Raw genomic sequence first — 19,953 nt, forward strand, 5'->3', positions numbered from 1 at the left:
GGCTGTGTTTCAGTGCTTGACCCAAACTGTGCCCAAGCCAGGAGGAGGTGCCTATGTGGGTGCTGTACCCACACATGGATGAAGACCCAACTCACAGCAGAAGCTCCACAGTTACAGTAAGGGAAGAGTGCAAACGTTAGCCAATGAGGAGCCAGACAGGCGCTCGGTGGCTAAGGGTGTCTGCTGCTGTTACAAAGGGCCTGAGTGGTCCTCAGCACCTACGCTGGAAGGCTCACACCCACCTGTAACTCCAGCTCCAGGAGATCTGACTCTCTCTTCTGGCCTCCAGACGCACACACATTTTCATACACATTTCACACACATATCCAAATAAATAATAAATATTTTGTTTTTGTTTTTCGAGACAGGGTTTCTCTGCGCAGCCTTGGCTGTCCTGGACTCGCTTGGTAGACCAGGCTGGCCTCGAACTCACACTGATCTGCTTGCTTTTGCCTCCCAGAGTGCTGGGACTACAGGCATGCGACACCACTCCTGGCTAAGTATTTATAAAATAACACAAAAAATTAAAATTAGGAAACGAATAAATAAGCTAGGAAGTTTTTAGGTGTGAACAATGAGGAGAATGATGCAGGGAGGCTGTTCAGTGGAGAAAGTGTGTGCCACCTCACGTGAGGACGTGCATCTGGCCATCCCTATGGGGATTTGGGAGGCAGAGATCCTCAAGAGATCATCAAGAGTCTCCATCAAGGTGTAAAGCAAGGACCAACAACCGTGAAGCTTTCCTCTGATCTCCACAAATGCCCTGTGGCAGGTATGTGCCTGCACTGACACGTGCGAATACACACGCGCACTGTGCATACACAAAAGCATTTTTTAAAAAAACAGAAAAAAGAATGAGGATCAAAACATTTACAGAATGCCGGGCGTGGTGGCCCACGCTCCTTTAATGCCAGCACTTGGGAGGCAGAGGCAGGCAGACCTCTGTGAGTTCAAGACCAGCCTGGTCTACAGAGTGATGCCAGGGCAGACAAGTCTACACAGAGAAACCCTGTCTCAAAAAAAAAAATTACAAAATGGGGAAAAGGAAACTTGGCGTGTTCTTTGGGCCTTTTCTGGGACAAATTCAACTGTGCACATGAGAATGTGTTCCAGCAGGCTTCAGGCCTGAGCCTGTGAGGTGGGTGCTCACCAGCAGCTAAGGACTAAGGGGGGGCAGAGCGAAGAGGAAGGAGGCAGGGCTATAGAAAACAACGCGAGGGATTAGGGATGGAACCACACAGTCACTATAACAATGCCCGCGTCCTAGCTGAGACAGTGTGGCACAGCTTTACAGTCACTAAACACAGGGTTGGGGAGTAAACTAAGTAAGGGTATGTGTACCCTCTATTATTTTGAGCATGAGTATGTGTGCATGCATGTCTGTGCATGTTGTGTTCTGCTGACAACTAAACTGCCAGCCTCATGTGCCTGTTAAGCAAGCACACACATGCTTAGTCCTTTTTTTAAAAAAATATTTATTTCTTTATTTGTATGAAGGTTTACAGGAATATGGAGGCGAGAGGTCAATATGAGGGTTCTTTCTCAGTTAACTCTCAACCTTACTTCTGAGACAGGGTCTCTCACTGAACCTGGGGGTTGCCAATTCTAGCTAGACCAATTAGCCAGCAAGCCCCAGAAACCCTCCTGTGCCCACCTCTGCAGCACTGGCCTTACACGTGTACACTCATGTGACTGGCTTTTCTACATGATACTAGGGATCAAACCGAGGCCGTCATTCTTGCATGACAAGCATTTTAGCCACAGAGCCAACTTCCAGGCCTTGTACATTTCATTTTGAGACGGAGTCTCACAAAGCTGCCCAGGCAGTCCTTGGCCTCCTAATCTTCCAGCCTCAATCTCTCAAGTAGCTATGATTACAGACCTGAACCACAGGGCAAGTTTTTCAATGTTACTCCTCATACCTATATGTGAATATACTAGTTATTCCAAAATAAAATGTTAAGTAGAGCTGAGGGTGCAGGTTTACTAGAACACTTGCCTAGCATCAGCAGCCCCAGGTCCCATGCCCAATACTCTCAAGAAAAGTTTATAGTATTGCAAACAAAAACAAGAAGAGGGGCTGGGGCGATGGCTCAGTGGTTAGTGCTTGCTGTGTAAGCTTGAGGGCCTGAGCTCAGATCCCCAGCGCCCACAGAAAAGCTGGGCACGGGCAGCACACATCTCTAACAGTGCTGGAGGGGAAGGACGTTCTGCTGTCAGCCTCTGGTTCACACGCGCGCACGCACACACACACACCACACACATTAGTCAAATAAGACTGCGTTACCTGCATCCATAAATGATACTGAGCCCCCGCTACAAGCCTAGCTACAGCTCCACAGGTGCACGCTCTCACCACAGCATTACTGGGCCCCTGACAGTGTCCCATAGGACTCTTCACATTCCTTTAGCAGAGAGATAGTCCCTGGATTTCTAAGCCATTTTCCTCAACAATACTCAATACTGCTAAGCTATCCGGGAAAGTGCGAGGAGTCTTCAGTATCAGTCTTCAGTATCCAGTAAATGAGTCTTGGAGAATTTTCAGAACAGGGAAGTAAGGGGGGAGGGGCACGACATAGGTGAGGCCGGAAGCCGCTTTGCTCTTTCTGTCGTTTCTACCTTGTCTTCACCTCAGTATCCCTTAAGACTAATTCTCTTCCGGTCTCATGCTGCTGAACTTTGATTCTGTGCTGACCTCACATTCTGCTCTCCCTTATCCTGCTCCAGGAGGGGCCGGTTTGAAACTCAGGCAGTCTGACAACAGAGCCAAATGTCACTGAAAGCACCAGCAAAGACAGTACATGTGCACAGGTGACTCACGGAGTGGCCTGGCGGAGCTGACATGGAGTCAAGCCTGGGGAAAGGTCTGTTTGCTCGGAGGGATGGAGGGATGCAGACTGGAGGCTGAACTGGAGGCTGCACGGAGCTTCTGGTCCTGGGTCCTACTGCAGTGCCTGCCTTGCTGATCTTACGAGGATGGGAGTGCATCATCATCTCCAGAAATGTCTGCATCCTACTCCCAGTCGGAATGGAACTCTCCCACCTCCCAAACAACTCAGCAATTCCCAGGCATTCCCAGATCCACCTCTAAGAACCAGAGGCTGCAGCTCCAGAGTACCCCTCGCTTATGTCGGTAAAGGAACTTCTGCAACCCCAAACTCAAGAGCAGCAAGCCCCTCGCAGAAACCACGAGTCTCACTTGTCTATTTTCCAAGCAGCTTTCAGTTAACTCTTTTCCATCAGCCTGGCAGCAAGCTCCTGGCACTAGGACCCAGCAGGCAGGGAGCACGGAGGCTGCGCTCTGCTGAGGTAGATGCACCATGTCACAACTTCAGCAACAGCCAACAAAGGCTCCGCCACCTCTGCTGTGCCTCTGCTGTTTGGGCAGCTCACCAGCCAGTTCTCAGAAGCTGACCGTGCCATCCTTTCTTTTTGAAAACCCACATCATCACCAGATCGGAATGGAAATCAGTCTCCTCAAACCACCAAGCAAAGGCGTATCCATAGCAACCTCTAGGAAGGACACGGATGCTTCAGTAGCTGCAGCGGAGAGGTGAGTTTGTTTCTTCTCTCTCCACGCCATCTACCATTGTCCCTCCACGCGTCAGCGCCCTGCCTGCAGATCCTACCCACCACACCACGTGGGGGCACTCGAAGGTGGGCTAAGAGCCCCACTGTAACACAGGGGTGTGGGTCTGCACAGTCCCCAAACCAGAAGACAGTGTCTTCTGGAGGATGAGGATGAGAGCAGGGTCTCTCCTCTTATTCACTGTCTCAGGCGACAGTCTCACCCTGTGATACCTGACAAGCAGTCGTCAGTCACTTGTCTTTCCGGTCACTCTAGAACTTCAGAACCCCCCTATGGCAACAGTGGGCCCCACCTCCCTGCCCACTAAGTCTCCCCCATCTCTGATGCCTTCACACATGAACACTAAGCCTAATAAACCCTGCATGCCTCAATTTCCCTTTCTGACAGGATTGTGGGGAAAACCAAAAGAGGGCTTGGCAGTTCAGAGCTGGCACAGACCATTAGTGAGTTCCATTCTACAGAGTGACACCCTGTCTGTAAACACCCACACACCCCTGAAAAGCACTTAAGACTGAGTAAAGCACTCAGTTAACGTCAGCCACTTTCATTCCGATGAAGACGGAGAGGCCTGTAAGCACAGGACTCCAGCTCAGAGAGGCTCCTCCACACTCCCGGGGCTTACTTATCTCAGGGCTCTTTCTCTTTACTCTGACCAGCTGCTTTGAGCTTCTCTTGCCATACCCAGGCATCTGTTCCTGATGGAGCTCACACTGGCCACCCTACCTGTCAGCAAACAGTCTTGCAAAGAAAGAAAACTGAGCCTAGGTAAGAATCCCTTTGCCTCCACCACTGCCTCTTTCCTCCTCGCGCTCCTCTCCACCTTTTCACCTCCTCTTCCTCTTCGGAGGACCTTCATCTCAGCTGCACCCTCTACTGGCTCTTATACATAGTCACAAAGACTTGTCCTGGCCTCTTCACTGCCAGGAGTAACTATTCCTAGTCCTTACTGTGTCATCTGCTGGCTACCATGGCATCTGCTCGTCCCTTCTCTGCCGTACTGTGAGCCTCACAACCTCAGTCCATGGAGTCGTGCCTCTCCATTCGGCTCCATTGAGGTTGCTCACATTTTCAAAGTGAAGGCACCCTGACCATGCCGACTTGATCCCCAACCTCCAGATGTACTCTTCTTGTGGGGCCACCCAGAAGCAAATAAGATGGGGGCTCCTCTTTCCTGACTTCCTGAGCGGCCTTGCTCACACACACACCAATCCCTGTCTCCTCCGTCTGTTCCCCGCCTTCTCTATGTGAGACCTTCCACCAACCCTCAGCAGACACCTCTGACACTCAGATCCACACTCCCACCTGGCTGTTAGCATCACCAACCACTCAAGCTCAACGTGCCCCAAACACATCTGCACCCGCGCCCTCAAAGACTCGTCTTCCACATTTTCTCTTTGGTACTGGCAGCACAGTCTACCCAACTTAGATAAGTGAGTCATCTTCTACAGCCCCCTCTTATTTAAAGCAATTAGTCATTACTCAGGTTAACTCTGTCGCTGTAGCCTCTCTCAGATTCACCTGCTCCTCTCCATCCACACTGGCCTAATTTCAGTTCAGCCTTAAAACACTGCAAGAGTCTCCCCGCCCCCCACTTACACCCACTGTAATTGCATCCCAATATCCTGAACCCAGATCCTCCCCTTTTAGTCCCCTCCCATGGTCAGCCTCCCAAACTAGTCACTCCTTGTCTAAAAGCTCCCAGCAGGGGCCAGTGAGGTGGCTCAGTGGGTAAATCCCAGAACCCACATGGTAGAAAGAATGAACCAGCTCCTACAAGTTGTCACACACACACACACACACACACACACACACACACACACACACACACACACACTAAATATACACTAAAATTCTTTTCCATTAACTTCACATGAACAGCAATAACCTCTCCTTTGATGCCAAAGCTCTCCCAAGCTGGCCACTTGGATCTCCGTCCTGACTCTGCAAATATAAACGCGTTATCACATGGACCCCACTCTTCATATACCCCTACTTAGCTCAACAGTCACCTCTTTCCTAAAATTCCCATTTCTCCCTGTAGAACCCCGTACTTCCTCTCTGCACTTTTACAGACATCTTGGACAACGTTTTGTTACCGTGCCACACTTTATTGGAAATACTGCCTACCATCTCCTGTCTAACTTTGCCCTAGGACTGAGAGCTCAGCATCTAAGCACAAGCACAGTGCTTTGCCCAGAGAGGCACATAATATCCAAAGTCATTATCTCGACAAGGCTCTGGGCACAGGACCAGCCACAATTCAGAAGAATGCTCCATCCTCACAGCCCATGAGTGCGGCTGGAGACTGGGCTCAGCGGTTCAGATAGTGTTTGCTGTGCGGCCCCAAGGGCCCCAGCTCAGACTCTAGCACCCGCAGCAAGCGCCAGCACTGAGACAGGTGAAGATAGGGGTGCTGCTGAGATTTGCTGGCTGCTTCAAAGGGAATAATCCCAACACTTGGAAGGCTGAGACAAGCAGATCTCTATGAGTTTGGGGGGGATTCAGACCAGCCAAGGCCCCATAGTGAGATTCTGTCTCAAACAAACAACATCAAAAAGAAGAGAAAGTCAAAGCGTTAGAGAATGCTACTTTCTTTGACCTCCAGACATGTGCACAAGGACACACACATGTGCATACATCACACCACATTCACATACACCAAAAAAATGAAACAAAAAAACACACAGGGTAGGGGGAAGTACACATGTACACACACACACACACACACACACAGCAGCAGCACATGATAAAGCTCTTTCAGATAGGAGCCTAGGGTCCTAAGGTCCCATGGAAGTTGGTAGTAACACACAACCTCATGCTCGGATGCTTCCTTGGTAAAGGAACCACAGACCCCAGACAAGCGCTAAGTAAAATGCAGATCTTCTGAGAAGCAATGTTCTTCGCTCTGCTGCAGTAAAGGCCTGTGAGGTGAGAAGGAGTAGGAAAAGGTCAGGATGCAAATGAACTTGACCTGTCAGCCAACCTCAACTAAATAACACTGGACGTCAGAAAGAAAATATCAATACGCCAAAGCCAGAATTTGCACCAGGCAGTGCCTTGTCCTGGATACACCCTGTGAGGCGCAACGATGTAAGTCACTGGATTGACAGCAGGACCACCAGCTTCCAGCACTAACGGCTGCCCTGCGTGACAGGGGATGCTGAGAACCCAGTGTCCATCTCCCTTGATACACCACAGACATCTGAAGTCCCCTCCATAACTACCTGGCAGGCCACACCAGCTACAGTCTTCTCTCCCCTCCACATCCAGGCAGCCACTACCACGGGTGGAGCTTCACGGAGCCCAGAGGGGCGTGGTTGGTGTTCTTATGATGCTCTCACCCGCGGTGGCTCTTCCCTTCCAGTGTCTCCTCCTCTGTACCCTCACGTTCAGTCAGGCGTAACTTAGCACCTCACCCTTCCTTTCTCTCCATTACCACCGTCAGCGCTTTGGTCTGCCATTTGACAGCCTTGAAGATGGAAAACAAATCATCTCTCCTTCTTTGTGCTTCTTTATCTGTTGCTCTGCCAGCCTTACAGGAAATGACATCAAATGAGATCATGCCCAGAAGAAGTTCTGTAATCTATACAGTTAACATAAAGCCAGGCATGACTGTTATCATCAGTCTGAATCCTCTATTACTACATAAACTCTCTGCCTCTCCTCCCTCGCTTCCAACCACTTTGTCCACCACAGTAGGATGAGCAAGTTCTCCAACACTGCTTTGTTCACATAGCCATCCGCTAACACTCGTGGGCTTAGGTCTGCACCACTTTGGCCGCTCTCAGCGCTCTCTGTGGTCTGGAACACCACACCCACCCTTCAAAGTCCATCTAAAGCCCCATTATATGCAAACAAAGAAAATCTAAGACATCTTAAATGTGATGGAAGAATTACGGACTATTTGGTTTGGGGGGGGAGGGGAAGCTGGGAATAGCTGTCATCAGATGCTGTAAGAGTCAAGAATTTCCCTCGGCTTCCTTCAGGTTTTTGAGGCAGGGCCTCACTCTGTAGCTGAGGCTGGCTTGAAACTCACTGTGCAGCCTAGACTGTCCCCAGACTCAGAGCAATCCTCCTGTATTTGCCTCCCAGGGAGAGGCTGGGCTTACAAACAGTTATCACATGCATGGTTTAAAAAGCCAACTTTCTGTTGTATTTTTCTTTAAGTAGCAGGGCTGTCCTGGAATTCAATATATAAAGTAGGCTGGCCTCAAACTCAGAGATCTGGCTGCTTCTGCCTTCCAAGGCTGCTGGGATTAAAGGCATATGCCACTACACCTGGTAAAAATTAGCTTTTTGTTTTGTTTTGGTTTTGAGACAGGGTCTCTCTGTCTGTAGCCCTGGCTGTCCTGGAACTCACTCTGTAGACCATGCTGGCGTCACAGAGATTTACTTACCGCCACCTGCCAAATGCTGGGATTAAAGTTGAATACTACAGAGACAGGTGTGGCGGCCCGCACTTTAATCCCAGCATATGGGAGGCAGGAACAATCACATCTCTGAGTTAAGAGGCCAGCCTGGTCTACATAGTAAGTTCCAGGACAGCCAAGGCAGAGATACCCTGCCTCAAAAAGCAAAGACAATTGCTGGGCGGTGGTGGTGCACACGTTTAATCCCAGCACTTGGGAGGCAGAGGCAGGCGGATTGCTGTGAGTTCGAGGCCAGCCTGGTCTACAAAGTCAGTCTAGGACAGCCAAGGCTACACAGAGAAACCTTGTCTCAAAAAACAAAATCAAAACAAAACAAAAAACCCAACAACAACAACAAAGTTGATTACTACTATACCTGGTAAAAGTCAGCATTTAAAAAAGAGGTTGCTTTTCTTTGGTTTAGTGCAGGGGCTTATGTCACCAACCTCAAGAGCATCTTCAGTGTGCTAGCCCAGGAATAAGATGATGAGATGAGATGTTTTATGTCTGGAATCCTAGCAACTGGCAAGTGCAAGTAAAACCAGGCACTGAAGGCCAACCGAGACTACATAGGGAGTTTGAGGCCAGTCTGTACCACATGAGACCCTATCTCAAAAAAGGAGAGGGGTAGGGAGAAAGAGGCTTTATATCTAGTTTTCCCCCACTGTTAGAAATGTTCAAGCCAAATTGCAAAATCTGCCAAACTGACAGGGGTATTATAGGTGGAAGTCAGCTGCAACAAAGGTGACTGAGTTACAACCCCAGCCTTGAGACAAGAGGGGGCTGAAAGGTCTCCTAATCCTCACACCTGCTTTAAGGTCTGGATAAAGTGACTAAGCCAGGGCAGCAGTGTGCTCTACATAGCCGGTAGCAAAATGCGTCTGCTATCTGAGATCTGGTCCCTGGACCAGCATCACCTGGGAACCTGTTACAAACGCAGGCTGGTGAAGAGTTGTATTTACATCAGGTCCTATTAAACACATACCCCCATTAAGGTAAAATCCACTGACACACACTGCCCCTTTTCTGGAACTGCATTTCTGAAACTCCCCCAGATGTTAAGCAGAGACACAACCAAAAACAAAACAAGCCAGCAAACAAACAAAATCTAGTAAATCTCCCAGTCTACCTCGGGAAATTACCCACATACACTCTAGTTGGGGACTCTTGAATAAATACCACAAGCATGCTCAAAGTTCTGAAATAGTCTGTAGTTGAGAAAACATGAACCATAAACTTTCAAACATTATATAAATACAAAGCACCATTTACAAAATAAAGTTCTGGGAGAAGAAGAGGTGGCCCAGCGGTTATGAGCACCTTAGTGCTCTAACAGAGGACCTGGGTTCAGTTAACAGCACCCACAACCGGCCGTAACTTCCAGCCGCAGGGGTCTGACATAGCCTCTGTAGGGACCTACGTTCATCAACATTTTCTTCGTTTAGGTTTTCCTTATCTGTTTAAATACAACGCAACTCAGGCTTTCGCAGCACAATAGGCTAAGAATGTGGTCTCTGACATAGCTCCTCCTCGGCTCTCAGTACCTTAAGTACGTACACCAGGGTACCAAGTGGCCAACAGGCGCTTGCTGCTCTCCGCGCTGCTATCAATGAGTTTGGTTCTAAATAGCTACCTCTTTGAAAACAGCAGTTTCGCATCTGTGTGCTTTAGCCGACGTCCAGCCCACAGTATAGAGGGGTGTATGTACAAAGATCGTCTTGCTAGCCTAGTCAGACCCGTGGACTGTGTACTCACACACCAAACGCATTTCCAGACCCACACGTTTCAACCCTCTAAGATTTTTTTTTTTCCTTCGTTTAACACAAGTTCCCAAACACGTGTCCACAGAAAACCTGTGCTCAGTACAGGGGCAGGGCAAGCAGGGGCCCCTTGCAAATCTGGAGGCGAGTAGGGAAGCCTGGGAGAAGCGAACAGCTGGGCCCCAGGCCCGCCCGCCCATCGGGGGTGCCGCCCACCCTCCGACCCTACCAGGCCCGAACCCCGGCCCCCACCAGCTCCGCGCGAGCTCCTGGGCAGCTCAGCAGACAGTTGGCGGGGTCGCCGCCCGCGTACCTGCTGTCAGGGCTCCGCGCCCGGCTCGGCCCCGCCGCCGCCCGCCGCCCGGGACTTGCGGCCCCGCCCCGCCCCGCCCTGCGGACTGCCCGGCGCGCCGCCCGATCCCGCAGCGAACCCCCGGAGCCCCCAGGTCCCAGGAAACTCTAGAGTTCTGGAAACAGTCTCCTCATTCCTGTAACCCCGTTCTGGTTGGCAAGGTCACGCCAAACACGACAGAGAGGACATCGATAAGGCACTGAGCTGGACACCTGCAGCAGGGTGCACGCAAGCGCACGCGCACTAACGCCTGGGAAGTCCGATTAGGACCACGATAGAGAAGTGCAACGGGGTGAGGCGCCCTCTGCTGGCGAGGATGCGGCAGTCACGTTGGGTGTTTTTGTTTTTGTCTCAAAAAGTGACATTTATGGAGAAGGGGAAGAGAGAGATCAACTAAAATGTCCGTTCCTTTACTCTTCCCTCTTCAGCGTTCATCAGCACCCCAGAACTGAACTGGCTAGGGCCAAGAGGTCAGCAGCATGGAGGGCATCTCTTCAATGGAAGCATTGTAGAAGGTTTCAAGAGTCCCTTTGTCTTCAATGCCTCAATCCTAGTTTTTGAGTGTTAATTGGCTTATTAATGACTAGTGTTGGGCTGGAGAGATAGCTCAGAAGTTAAGAACACTGCCTGCTCTTCCAAAGGTCCTGAGTTCAATTCCCAGCCACCACATGGTGGCTCAAAATCATCTATAATGAGATCTGGTGCCCTCTTCTGGTGTGTAGTTGTAGATGCAAGCAGAACACTGTATACATAATAGTAAATAAATAAATAATAGTAAGTAAATAAATAAATACCACAATAAAAGTAATACTTTAGCTGGGAGTGGTGGTACATGCCTTTAATCCCAGCACTGGGGAGGCAGAGGCAGGCGGATCACTGTGAGTTCGAGGCCAGCCTGGTCTACAAAGCGAGTCCAGGACAGCCAAGGCTACATAGAGAAACCCTGTCTCAAAAAACAAACAAACAAACAAACAAACAAACAAAGTAATGCTTTAAACAATTCACTGAACCAGGCATAGGGGCACATGCCTTTAATCCCAGCACTCTAAACTCTCTGTGAGTTGAAGGCCAGTTTGTTGTATGTAGCAAATTCCAGGGCAGCCAGGATTACATAGAAAAACCCTGTCTAAAAAAAAAAAAAAGAAAGAAAGAAAAAAAAAGGCCCGGCCTGCCGGGGGTACACAAAGACGCCTGATAGAAAATACCATGTCTCAACTCCCCTAAAAAAAAGTATTCACAGGCTGGAGAGATGGCTCAGAGGTTAACAGCACTGTCTGTTCTTCCAAAGGTCCTGAGTTCAATTCCCAGCAACCATGTGGCAGCTCATAACCATCTATAATAAGATCTGGTGCCCTCTTCTGGCCTGCAGGTGTATGTGTAGGCAGAGCACGGTACAAATAATAAATCTTAAAATAAATAAATAAATAAATAAAGGATTCACTGAGAAGCCTTCCTCGAATCTTTGCTCTCTAGTCTACCCCCCTTGCCTGCTACAGGTAATTAGTTATTAGTTTCTTGGTCATCTTGTAGATGTTTTATTTAAATACAAGCACATATGAACATAGTTTCACTCCTTTCATTTTTTTATTTTTTGGTTTTTTCGAGACAGGGTTTCTCTGTGTAGCCTTGGCTGTCCTAGACTCACTTTGTAGACCAGGCTGGCCTCGAACTCACAGTGATCCGCCTGCCTCTGCCTCCCGAGTGCTGGGATTAAAGACGTGTGCCACCACACCCAGCTACACCTTTCATTTCTTATGCAAAAAGTAGTATAGTATATACACCTACATTTCTTCATTTTATGTGTGTGAGTGTTTTGCCTACGGGATTGCCTGTGCACCACGCACATGGGAAGGACGGAAAAGGGTTTTGAGTCCCCTGGAGCTGGAGTTTGAGATGGTTGTTAGCTGAGCTGCCATGTGAGTGCTGGGAATTGAACTCAGGTCCTCAGGAAGAGCAGCCAGTAAGTATTTGTAACGTAACACTGAGTCACCAAATTCAAATAAAGGAGTAAATCTTTTCTGGTTGTACAAACCTGTTTCTATAATCCCAGCACTTGGGCGGATGAGTAATCATGAGTTCAAAGCCCTCCATGGCCTGATAGCCAGCCTGGGCCACAAGAGATCCTGTCCTGAAAGCAGAATGTAGCTTTATGGGGTCCCCCTCCCCTTTACTTTGTGTAGGTTCTTTGCCTGTTTTCTAACAATGTCTCCTCTTGCTCAGCTCAGCTTCTCCTGGCTCAGCTCTCACCAACTGTTTTCTCGCTCTGCTAGCCCTGTTCACTTTCAACTCTCTCTTATTCTCACTTGGCTCAGTCTCTTTCCTTCTCTCTAGCCCTACTCTCTCTTCTTGCTTCCTGCACCAACTGCCTTCTCTGTCCACACACACACTCTTTGACTCCTACTCTTCTCCCTCTGCCTTTGCTGACTTTTTATATCCTCTGTTCCCAGAAGTTCAAGAGCCAACTGACACTGAAGGCCATAAGGTCCTTTAAAGGGCCAGGCACATGAAGTAAATCACTCTATGAGAGAGAGAGATCCTCATTTGTGGCTCTACATAATTTGTTAACTGGATTCCTCTATTTCTAGTAGTGTGTGTGTGTGTGTGTGTGTGTGTGTGTGTGTGTGTGTACACGTATGTATGTGAGGTTGACCTGGGCTCTCCACCTTATTATTTTTTTAGACAGGGTCTCTCCTTGATGCTGGAACTCACCAATTCTGGCTAGACTGGCTGGCCAGCAAGCCCAAGGGATGCTCCCATCTCAACCTCCCCAATACGGGCAGTGTAGGCTGGAGCTTGTACTTGGGTCCTCGATGCTTTGCTTTTGCATAGCAAGTGCCCCACAGGCCGAGCCATCTTCTGGTCCTTGTTCCTAGTGTCTTTCTTCTGATACAATGTTTTTATGGCATATGCAAAGTTCTAGGCTCAGTTCCCTGAAGTCAGGAGCAAAAAAAGAAAAACCAAACAGAAAAGAATGGATTTTTCAATCCAAGATGAACTAAGTTCCTGGAGTAAAGGAAAGCAGATTGGATTCATGTGTGAAACCACTCTATGCGTATAATCACAGTTGTGCCCTTCCTCTCCTATTGAAAGGAGAAAGTGCTGCCTGGGAGCCAGATCCCTCTTACAGTCCTTAGATTTTTCTCCTTTAAGGTGTTTTTGAGGGGGCAGGGAACCCTAGCCAACACCCTGATCCCTAAGGCGTGCGTGACAACTTCGCCCCCTGGGGTCCAGTAAGAGAATACACAGCCTTGGAAGAAATAGCACCATCTCGACAGTCAGCTCCGGCTGCAAAGTATGTTTATTTGGGGCAAGGTCCAGTTCCCAGCGTGGAGGCTCAGGACCCAGAGTGGGGCACAGGCTTAGCAGGGAGCAGCCAGGCTTTGGGGGTTTCCTTCTTTATGAGCTGTGTCATCATCACCTGGGGCTTGGCCACACCTGTCTGGATGGGCAGCTGCTCAGGCGCAGGGGAGTTGCCTCCTTCAGCCTCCTCCTGGGTAGCAGCGGGACTGAGCAGCTCCTGAGTGCCCCGGTTCCACATACTCACACCAGGAACCAGCTTCATGGTTTCTGAAAAAACCATCGGCTTCCACAGCACCTGGGACGTGGCCTCGAGGACCTGGGGTGCCGCTAGGGGCCATCCGGAGTCCTCCGAAGCACTGTCATCAACAGGTTCCTGGCCCTGCGGAGGGACACGAGTCCGGCCCGCCCACAGCTCTCCCAGCTGCTCCGCCTCCCGCTCCCAGCCACTAGGCCACTTAGCTCGGGGCCATAGTTTTGGGCTGGGGCTGCGGGCAACTTCTGGAGGTACGGGGTTTCCGGCAAGGAAGCGGGACCCGGGGCTGAGAAATGGCATCTTTGACCCGAAGGCTGGTGAGGATTGAGCCAAGTTTAAAGTGGGATCTGAGCCCAGTGCACGGAATGGAGCACAAGACTGGAAGGTAGAGACAGGGAGTTTGGGGTGCAGGAGGGAGTCAAGAGTTTGGGACCCGGATGCTGAGGTTCGGGCCCCAGTTTGAGTTTTTTCACCCCTTGGGCGCCCGCGATATATTTCTAAAGGGCTTGATTCGGGGTCTGACATCAGGACCTCGGCCACAGGACGCACCCAGTGGCGGGGTAGCCGCGCGGGATCCAGACGCACTGTGGGCGTCCTGCGGCTTTGTGGCGACCAGGAGAGCATTTCCGGGGTGAGCACACTGAGGAGGGACACAGACCCCTTTGAGGAGGTAGAGGCAGGGGGCCTCCCCTTGCTCCTGTGTTTCAGCGCGTCCCCTGCCGCGTCTGGATTAAGCTCGCTGTGGTAAAGAACCTCCAGTGACTGCTGGGAGCCCTTCTCTGCAGAGCCCTGGGGGCTGCCTACCATGCGCACGACTTCCTGAGGAGGTTGGAAAGACTCCTTCCAAGGCTCGGCCAAGATGTGGCTAGGCCCTAAAGGCACCTTCGAGGGCTCGGCCAAGATGTGACTAGGTTGTAAAGCCTCCTCCTGGGACGCAGGCAAGGTATGGCTTCCCTCCTGCCCGCCAAGTTCTTCTGAGGCATCTTCAGGCTCAACTTTCTGAAATATCTCCAAGATGGGCATGGGTCCCGAGGAGACTCCTGTCTCGGCAGAAGGCTCTGGAGATTGTGTCTGCTCCTGGGACTCTCTGTCTGACCACGATGAACCTAAAAGGAACTGGTCCGGGTTCCCACGTTCCTGGGGAGACACACAAGGGTAAATGAGTTGTCGGAAGGAGGGGGGTTAGGACCTCACTTCATGGTCCCCAGTGGCTCCTAAGGAACCTTCTGTTGGAGGAGGCTGGGGCTTAGGCTTACTTCGCCTTGGAAGTGCTCCTCCACACCATCGGGCGCAGGTGCGTGCAGTACAGGCACGGAGCCCTGGGCCCAGGCACCCGTGGTGCATGTCAGGGGCTCCTCGTCCTCGCCCCACGTGGGGTCCTCGGCCACTGCAGATTCTCCCTCATCACGGGCCAGGAAACGCCACTCAGTGATCTGCACCATGGCCTCTCGGGCCTGGCTAATGGTGAATGGGACGCACTGTGGAAGTGAGGGAGGGTCTCAGCCTTGCCAGGAGAGGCGGGAGAGTAGGAAGATGCGTCTGGAAGACCCAGATCTAGGCCCACCTGCTGGGTCAGGTAAACTTTGAAGGCACACTCCATGACTCGAGTCAGAAGGTCGGCCAAGACGTCACCCACTATGTCCTCACCCTCCTCCAGGGACATTAACGCAATCCATTCTGCCTCATTGAGCCGTCCAGGCACGATGTCCACCTGTGGCACTGGCTGGGTGGGTGGCCGGGCCTTTTCCGCTTTGGATCGGGTCATCCCACGGTCTCGCGCCTGCCTCTGTGGGAACGAAACGGGCACTCAGGACAGGAAACCGAGGGTGTGGGACTGATGGGCTAAGGGCTAGAAAGACACTTTCTCAAGCTGTTCTCGAAGAAAAGGGACCAGACAAGGTACCTACAAGGTTGTGACGTGGCAGAGGGACACTCTGTAGGTATGGGACTCAATTTAATACTCCTAACAGCCCACTAAGCCCGATTTGCTGACAAGAACGCTGACACTTGATGGAAGTTAGCCCTCACTAATCCTAGTCAACTCACAGCTCTTGCTATTTGCCTTATACAGTGTCCAATAAGGTCAATGGTCCTTAGTCTCCTGTTTTTTTTGTATTGTTTTGGTTTGAACAATCTTGTTATATAGGCCTAGCTGGCCTAGAACTAGCAATGTAGACTAGGTTTACCTCAAACTTGCAGCAATTCTCCTGCTTCTGCCTTTCAAATTCTAGGATTACAGGAGTATAGCACCATTCCACGGTCGCCTTTTTGTGCACGTGTGCCTTGTGGTCCTGGGGCTTGAACTCAGGGCACTGTGCATACTCTATCACTGAGCTAACCCCTCTTCCCCCAAGACATGGTTTCTCTGTGTAGCCCTGAACTGTGTAGACCAGGCTGGCCTCGAACTCACAGAGATCCATCTGCCCTCTGCCTCCCAAGTGCTGGGATTACAGGCGTGTGCCATCCTGCCTGGCTGCCTTTTTATTTTGAGATCTCACTAAGATGCCAAGGCTGGTGTGGAACCCACTCTGTAGTCCAAGCAGGCCTTGGAATTAACGTGTGATCCTCTTTTTTTTTTTTTTAATTGAAAATCTATACACTACATCCCGATTACAGTTCCCCTCCCCCATCCTCCAGGTCCCCCCACCTCCCACTCAGTCAGCTCCAAGACTTCTTTCCCTTTAGAAAACAAAACAGGCAAGTTAAAAAGGCAGACCAACCAGAAGAATAGTAATAAACAAAACAGTGAAAACATACAAGAAACATACAAAAGCAAAGCCATAAAAACACAAAAGCAAAAGCCATAATATACAAGCAAAAGACCAGAAAGATTTTAAAAATGCACAAACAAAATATGAGCCAAAAAAGGAAAAAAAAATCAACAAAAGCACCATTATGTTTGTTTTGTGTTCGCCATCTGCTTTTGGCCCAAGGGACCCACCCTTAGGTGTAGCTTGTATACCCAGTCGACTCCATTAGGGAAAACTGTTTTTTTTTTTTCCTTTGCCAAGTGTTGTCACTTGGAAATAGCTTCTTGGTTAGGGATGGGAGTCTGTCTCCACTTCCTCCTCACAGCGCTGGGACCCCATGTGGCTTGAACCTGTGCACTCCTGCCCATGCTGCCACAGTCTCCTCATTTCAATGTTTATCAGTCCTGCTGAGCTCACAAGACACTGTTTCCTGGACGTCATCCACCCCTCTGATTTGTAGTCCGTTTGCTTCAACCTCCCAGAGTAGCCACAGGACGACTAGACCTTCTTTTTTGTTGTTTTTTGTTTTGTTTTTCGAGGCAGGGTTTCTCTGTGTAGCCTTGGCTGTCCTGGACTCTGTAGACCAGGCTGGCCTCGAACTCACAGCGATCCGCCTGCCTCTGCCTCCCCAGTGCTGGGATTAAAGGCGTGCGCCACCATGCCCGGTGTACTAGACCTTCTTTAACCACTGTTTTTATCCGCATTTTATGTAGTTTGCCAAAGTCACGCCTTTAATCCTAGCACTAGCACTCAGGAGGCAGAGACAGGCGGATTGCTGTGAGTTCAAGGCCAGCCTGGTCTACAAAGTGAGTCCGGGACAGTCAAGGTTACACAGAGAAACCCTGTCTTGAAAAAGAATAAGGAGGAGGAGGAGGAGGAAGAAGAAAAAGAAATAAAGAAAATGAGGGTTGGTGAGATGACTTATTGGACAAAAGTGCTTGCTGCCAAGTCTAAGGACCAAAGTTTGATCCTCAGCACCCCAAGATAGGAGAGCACCAACTCCCACGCATGCGCTACAGCATGCCCCCCTCAGGCAAGCGCTACAGCACACACCCATCCCCAACATAAATCATTAAAGACCCCTGTGATGGTTTAATAAAAACAGCGCCCATAAGTTCATATTTGAACTGTTTGGTAAGGATTGGGAGGTACAGCCTTGTTGGAAGTAAATAACTAGGGGCCAGTTTGGAGGTTTCAAAAGCCCAACATTTGCAGTTAGCTCTCTGCCTTGTGGCTGCCTCAGCTGTGCCTCCAGAACCATGCCTGTCTACCTGCTGCCCTGTTCACCATCAAAGTGGTCATGGACTCTTAACCAAGTTAAACACTTGGTTAAGTTAAACACTTTCTTTTTTAGGTTGCTTTGGTCATGGTGTTTTGTGACAGCCTTAGATAAGTAACTAAGAAAAGCCCAAAGGCCAAGTAGAGACTTGATACCCTATGAGCATATACAGGGGGAGGAGGTCCCCCTCAGTCACAGTCATAGGGGAGGGGAGTTAGGGGAAAATGGGAGGGAGGGAGGAATGGGAGGATGCAAGGGATGGGATAGCAATTGAGATGTATTATGAATAAATTAATAAAATATACTAAAACAAAAAAATAAATAAAAAGAAAAGCCCAAAGGTAAACCAGGGACAAAGCATTTAACAAAAGAGATGTAGCTAAGTAATAAAACAATGTGTAAAGATGACCAGAGCCAGGTGTGGTGGCTCACTCCAGGACACCCAGCACTTAAAAGCCTGAAGCAGCTGCCTTGAACACAAAGTGAGCTACAAAGTGAGATCATGAAGGAAGATGATTCCTTCCAAAATTTGCCTCCATATACAAGCCTTTCTCTCCCTCCCTCCTTCCAACCTTATTGCTTCATATCTTATATTCCCCACTATTCATTCTCCCAAGCAATCTGGTGTTTCCTGTGCCCTAGTCTCCCAATTCCCAGCCTTGACTTCTCAGAGACCAGCTGCCTAGTGCTGGGAATAAAGCTGTACTTCCTTAATCCCGGGCTAAATCTTTAAACCCCAAACAAAGCCAAACAACAGATCCCTTAGTCCTCTCCTCCCAGCTGTGACAAGTACAGAATGCACCGGACCAAAGAGGACAGAGGTTTTTTTTGTTTTGGTTTGGTTTTTTATTCTTTCATTTTTCCTAAAGTTTTGGCAATTTGTTTTATCTTTTTTAAAAGATTTGTTTATTTTATTTATTGCATATGACTGCTTTATCTGCAGACCCCATTATAGATGGTTGTGAGCAACCATGTGGTTGCTGGGAATTGAAGTCAGGACCTCTGGAAGAGCAGGAAGTGCTCTTAAGCACTGAGCCGTCTCTCCAGCCCCTCTGTTTTATCTTTTAAATGCCTTGACTTTGCCAGGTATAGTGGCGCACGCCTTTAATCCCAGCCCTTGGGAGGCAGAGGCAGGAGGATCTCTATGAGTTCGAGAGCACCCTGGTCTACAAAGTGAGTCCAGGACAGCCAAGGCTACATAGAGAAACCCTGTCTTTAAAAACAAGAAAGAAAGAAAGAAAGAAAGAAAGAAAGAAAGAAAGCAAGCATGCCTTGACTTTGCAGTTAAAAGCATTGGCTGGTCTTCCAGATGACCTGGGTTTGGGCCCCAGCTCCCATAGGATAACTCAAAATTGTAACTCCAGTTCCAGGGGATCTGATGCCCTCTCCTGGCCTCTGCAGGCATTAGGCATGAACATGATGCACAAACATACATGCAGACAGAACACCCATATACATAAGTTTTTCTTGACTTAAATGATTTGGCTTTGACAGTGGGATGGGAGGGTGTTGGTTTAGGAGGAGGCTATGAGTTCAAGGCCAACCTGGTCTATATAGTGAGTTCTAGGCCAGCCAGGATTACACAGTAAAACTTTGTCTCAAAATAAAAAGGCAGCCATGGTTTAATCCCAGCACTCAGGGGGCAGAGGCAGGCAGATCGATGTGAGTTCGAGGTCAGCCTGGTTTACGAAGTGAGTCCAGGACAGCCAAGGCTACACAGTGAAACCTCGTCTCGGGGAGGAAAAAAAAAAAAGCAGCCATGGTAACACATGCTTTTGATCCTAGAACTCTAGAAGTGGAGGCTGGCAGATCTCTGAGTTGAAGGCCAGCCTGGTCTCAAAAACCAACAACAACAATAATAAATAAACAATAAATTAACTTTTAAGGTCAGCCTCTGGGTTGTTTGATCCATTTCATAGTCCTGAGATTGTCAAAAAAGTGATTTACCAATCAGGCCCGCTCCCAAAACGGGTTCTCCAACATAAATGAATTACTTCTGGAAACTAGCAGATTCGGTTTCCGAATTTACTTGCTCTGGGCCTGACCCAGCCATAGACCCTTTCCGTATGGAACCGAAGTGCACCACGCCCAACTCGAACCTAGACACCAGCTCCGGATACCCGCTAACTCCAGTTCCCGCGCACTCCCCAAGTAGAGCTTAAGCTCACCGAGCCTTCGTGCGCCATTGTCGCGACAGTCGCTCCAACGAGGTGTTTCAGCTGCCTCCAGGACCCTTCATCGATGCAGCCGCCGCGGCCACG

General features: G+C 49.5%; 2 protein-coding genes across 5 annotated transcripts in view; both read right to left on the reverse strand.

The window, feature by feature from the left end:
- Positions 1 to 19,942, reverse strand: part of DCTN1 (dynactin subunit 1) — a 44,476-nt gene extending 24,534 nt beyond the window's left edge. Inside the window, exon 1 of one of the 4 annotated variants that reach the window (XM_084764969.1) lies at positions 19,861 to 19,942. In XM_084764969.1, coding sequence (XP_084621095.1) covers positions 19,861 to 19,878 — 18 coding nt within the window. In that variant the 5' untranslated portion in view covers positions 19,879 to 19,942. Of the gene's footprint in view, positions 1 to 6,401; positions 6,511 to 10,010; positions 10,167 to 19,860 lie in introns of those variants that run through there. The other 3 variants (XM_084764973.1, XM_084764974.1, XM_084764975.1) reach the window with 3 other exon arrangements.
- On the reverse strand, positions 13,391 to 15,442 carry LOC311587783 (uncharacterized protein C2orf81 homolog). Its single transcript, XM_084764983.1, has 3 exons — positions 15,311 to 15,442; positions 14,920 to 15,141; positions 13,391 to 14,800 (listed from the first exon to the last, which is right to left on the reverse strand). Exons 2-3 carry the CDS (start codon positions 15,103 to 15,105, stop codon positions 13,445 to 13,447), a joined length of 1,542 nt encoding a protein of 513 aa, XP_084621109.1. The 5' UTR covers positions 15,106 to 15,141; positions 15,311 to 15,442; the 3' UTR covers positions 13,391 to 13,444.
- Positions 19,943 to 19,953: the final 11 nt, after the last annotated feature.

This window comes from Acomys minous, assembly GCF_964271855.1.
Source record: "Acomys minous genome assembly, chromosome: 17".
Classification (NCBI taxonomy): domain Eukaryota; kingdom Metazoa; phylum Chordata; class Mammalia; order Rodentia; family Muridae; genus Acomys; species Acomys minous.

Excerpts from the sequence above, each read along its gene's own strand:
- LOC311587783 (XM_084764983.1), bottom strand. The coding sequence starts at position 15,105 with ATGGTGCAGATCACTGAGTGGCGTTTCCTGGCCCGTGATGAGGGAGAA. Across the intron at positions 14,801-14,919 it reads AGGAGCACTTCCAAGGCGAA|GAACGTGGGAACCCGGACCA; the intron begins GTAAGCCTAAGC and ends GTGTCTCCCCAG.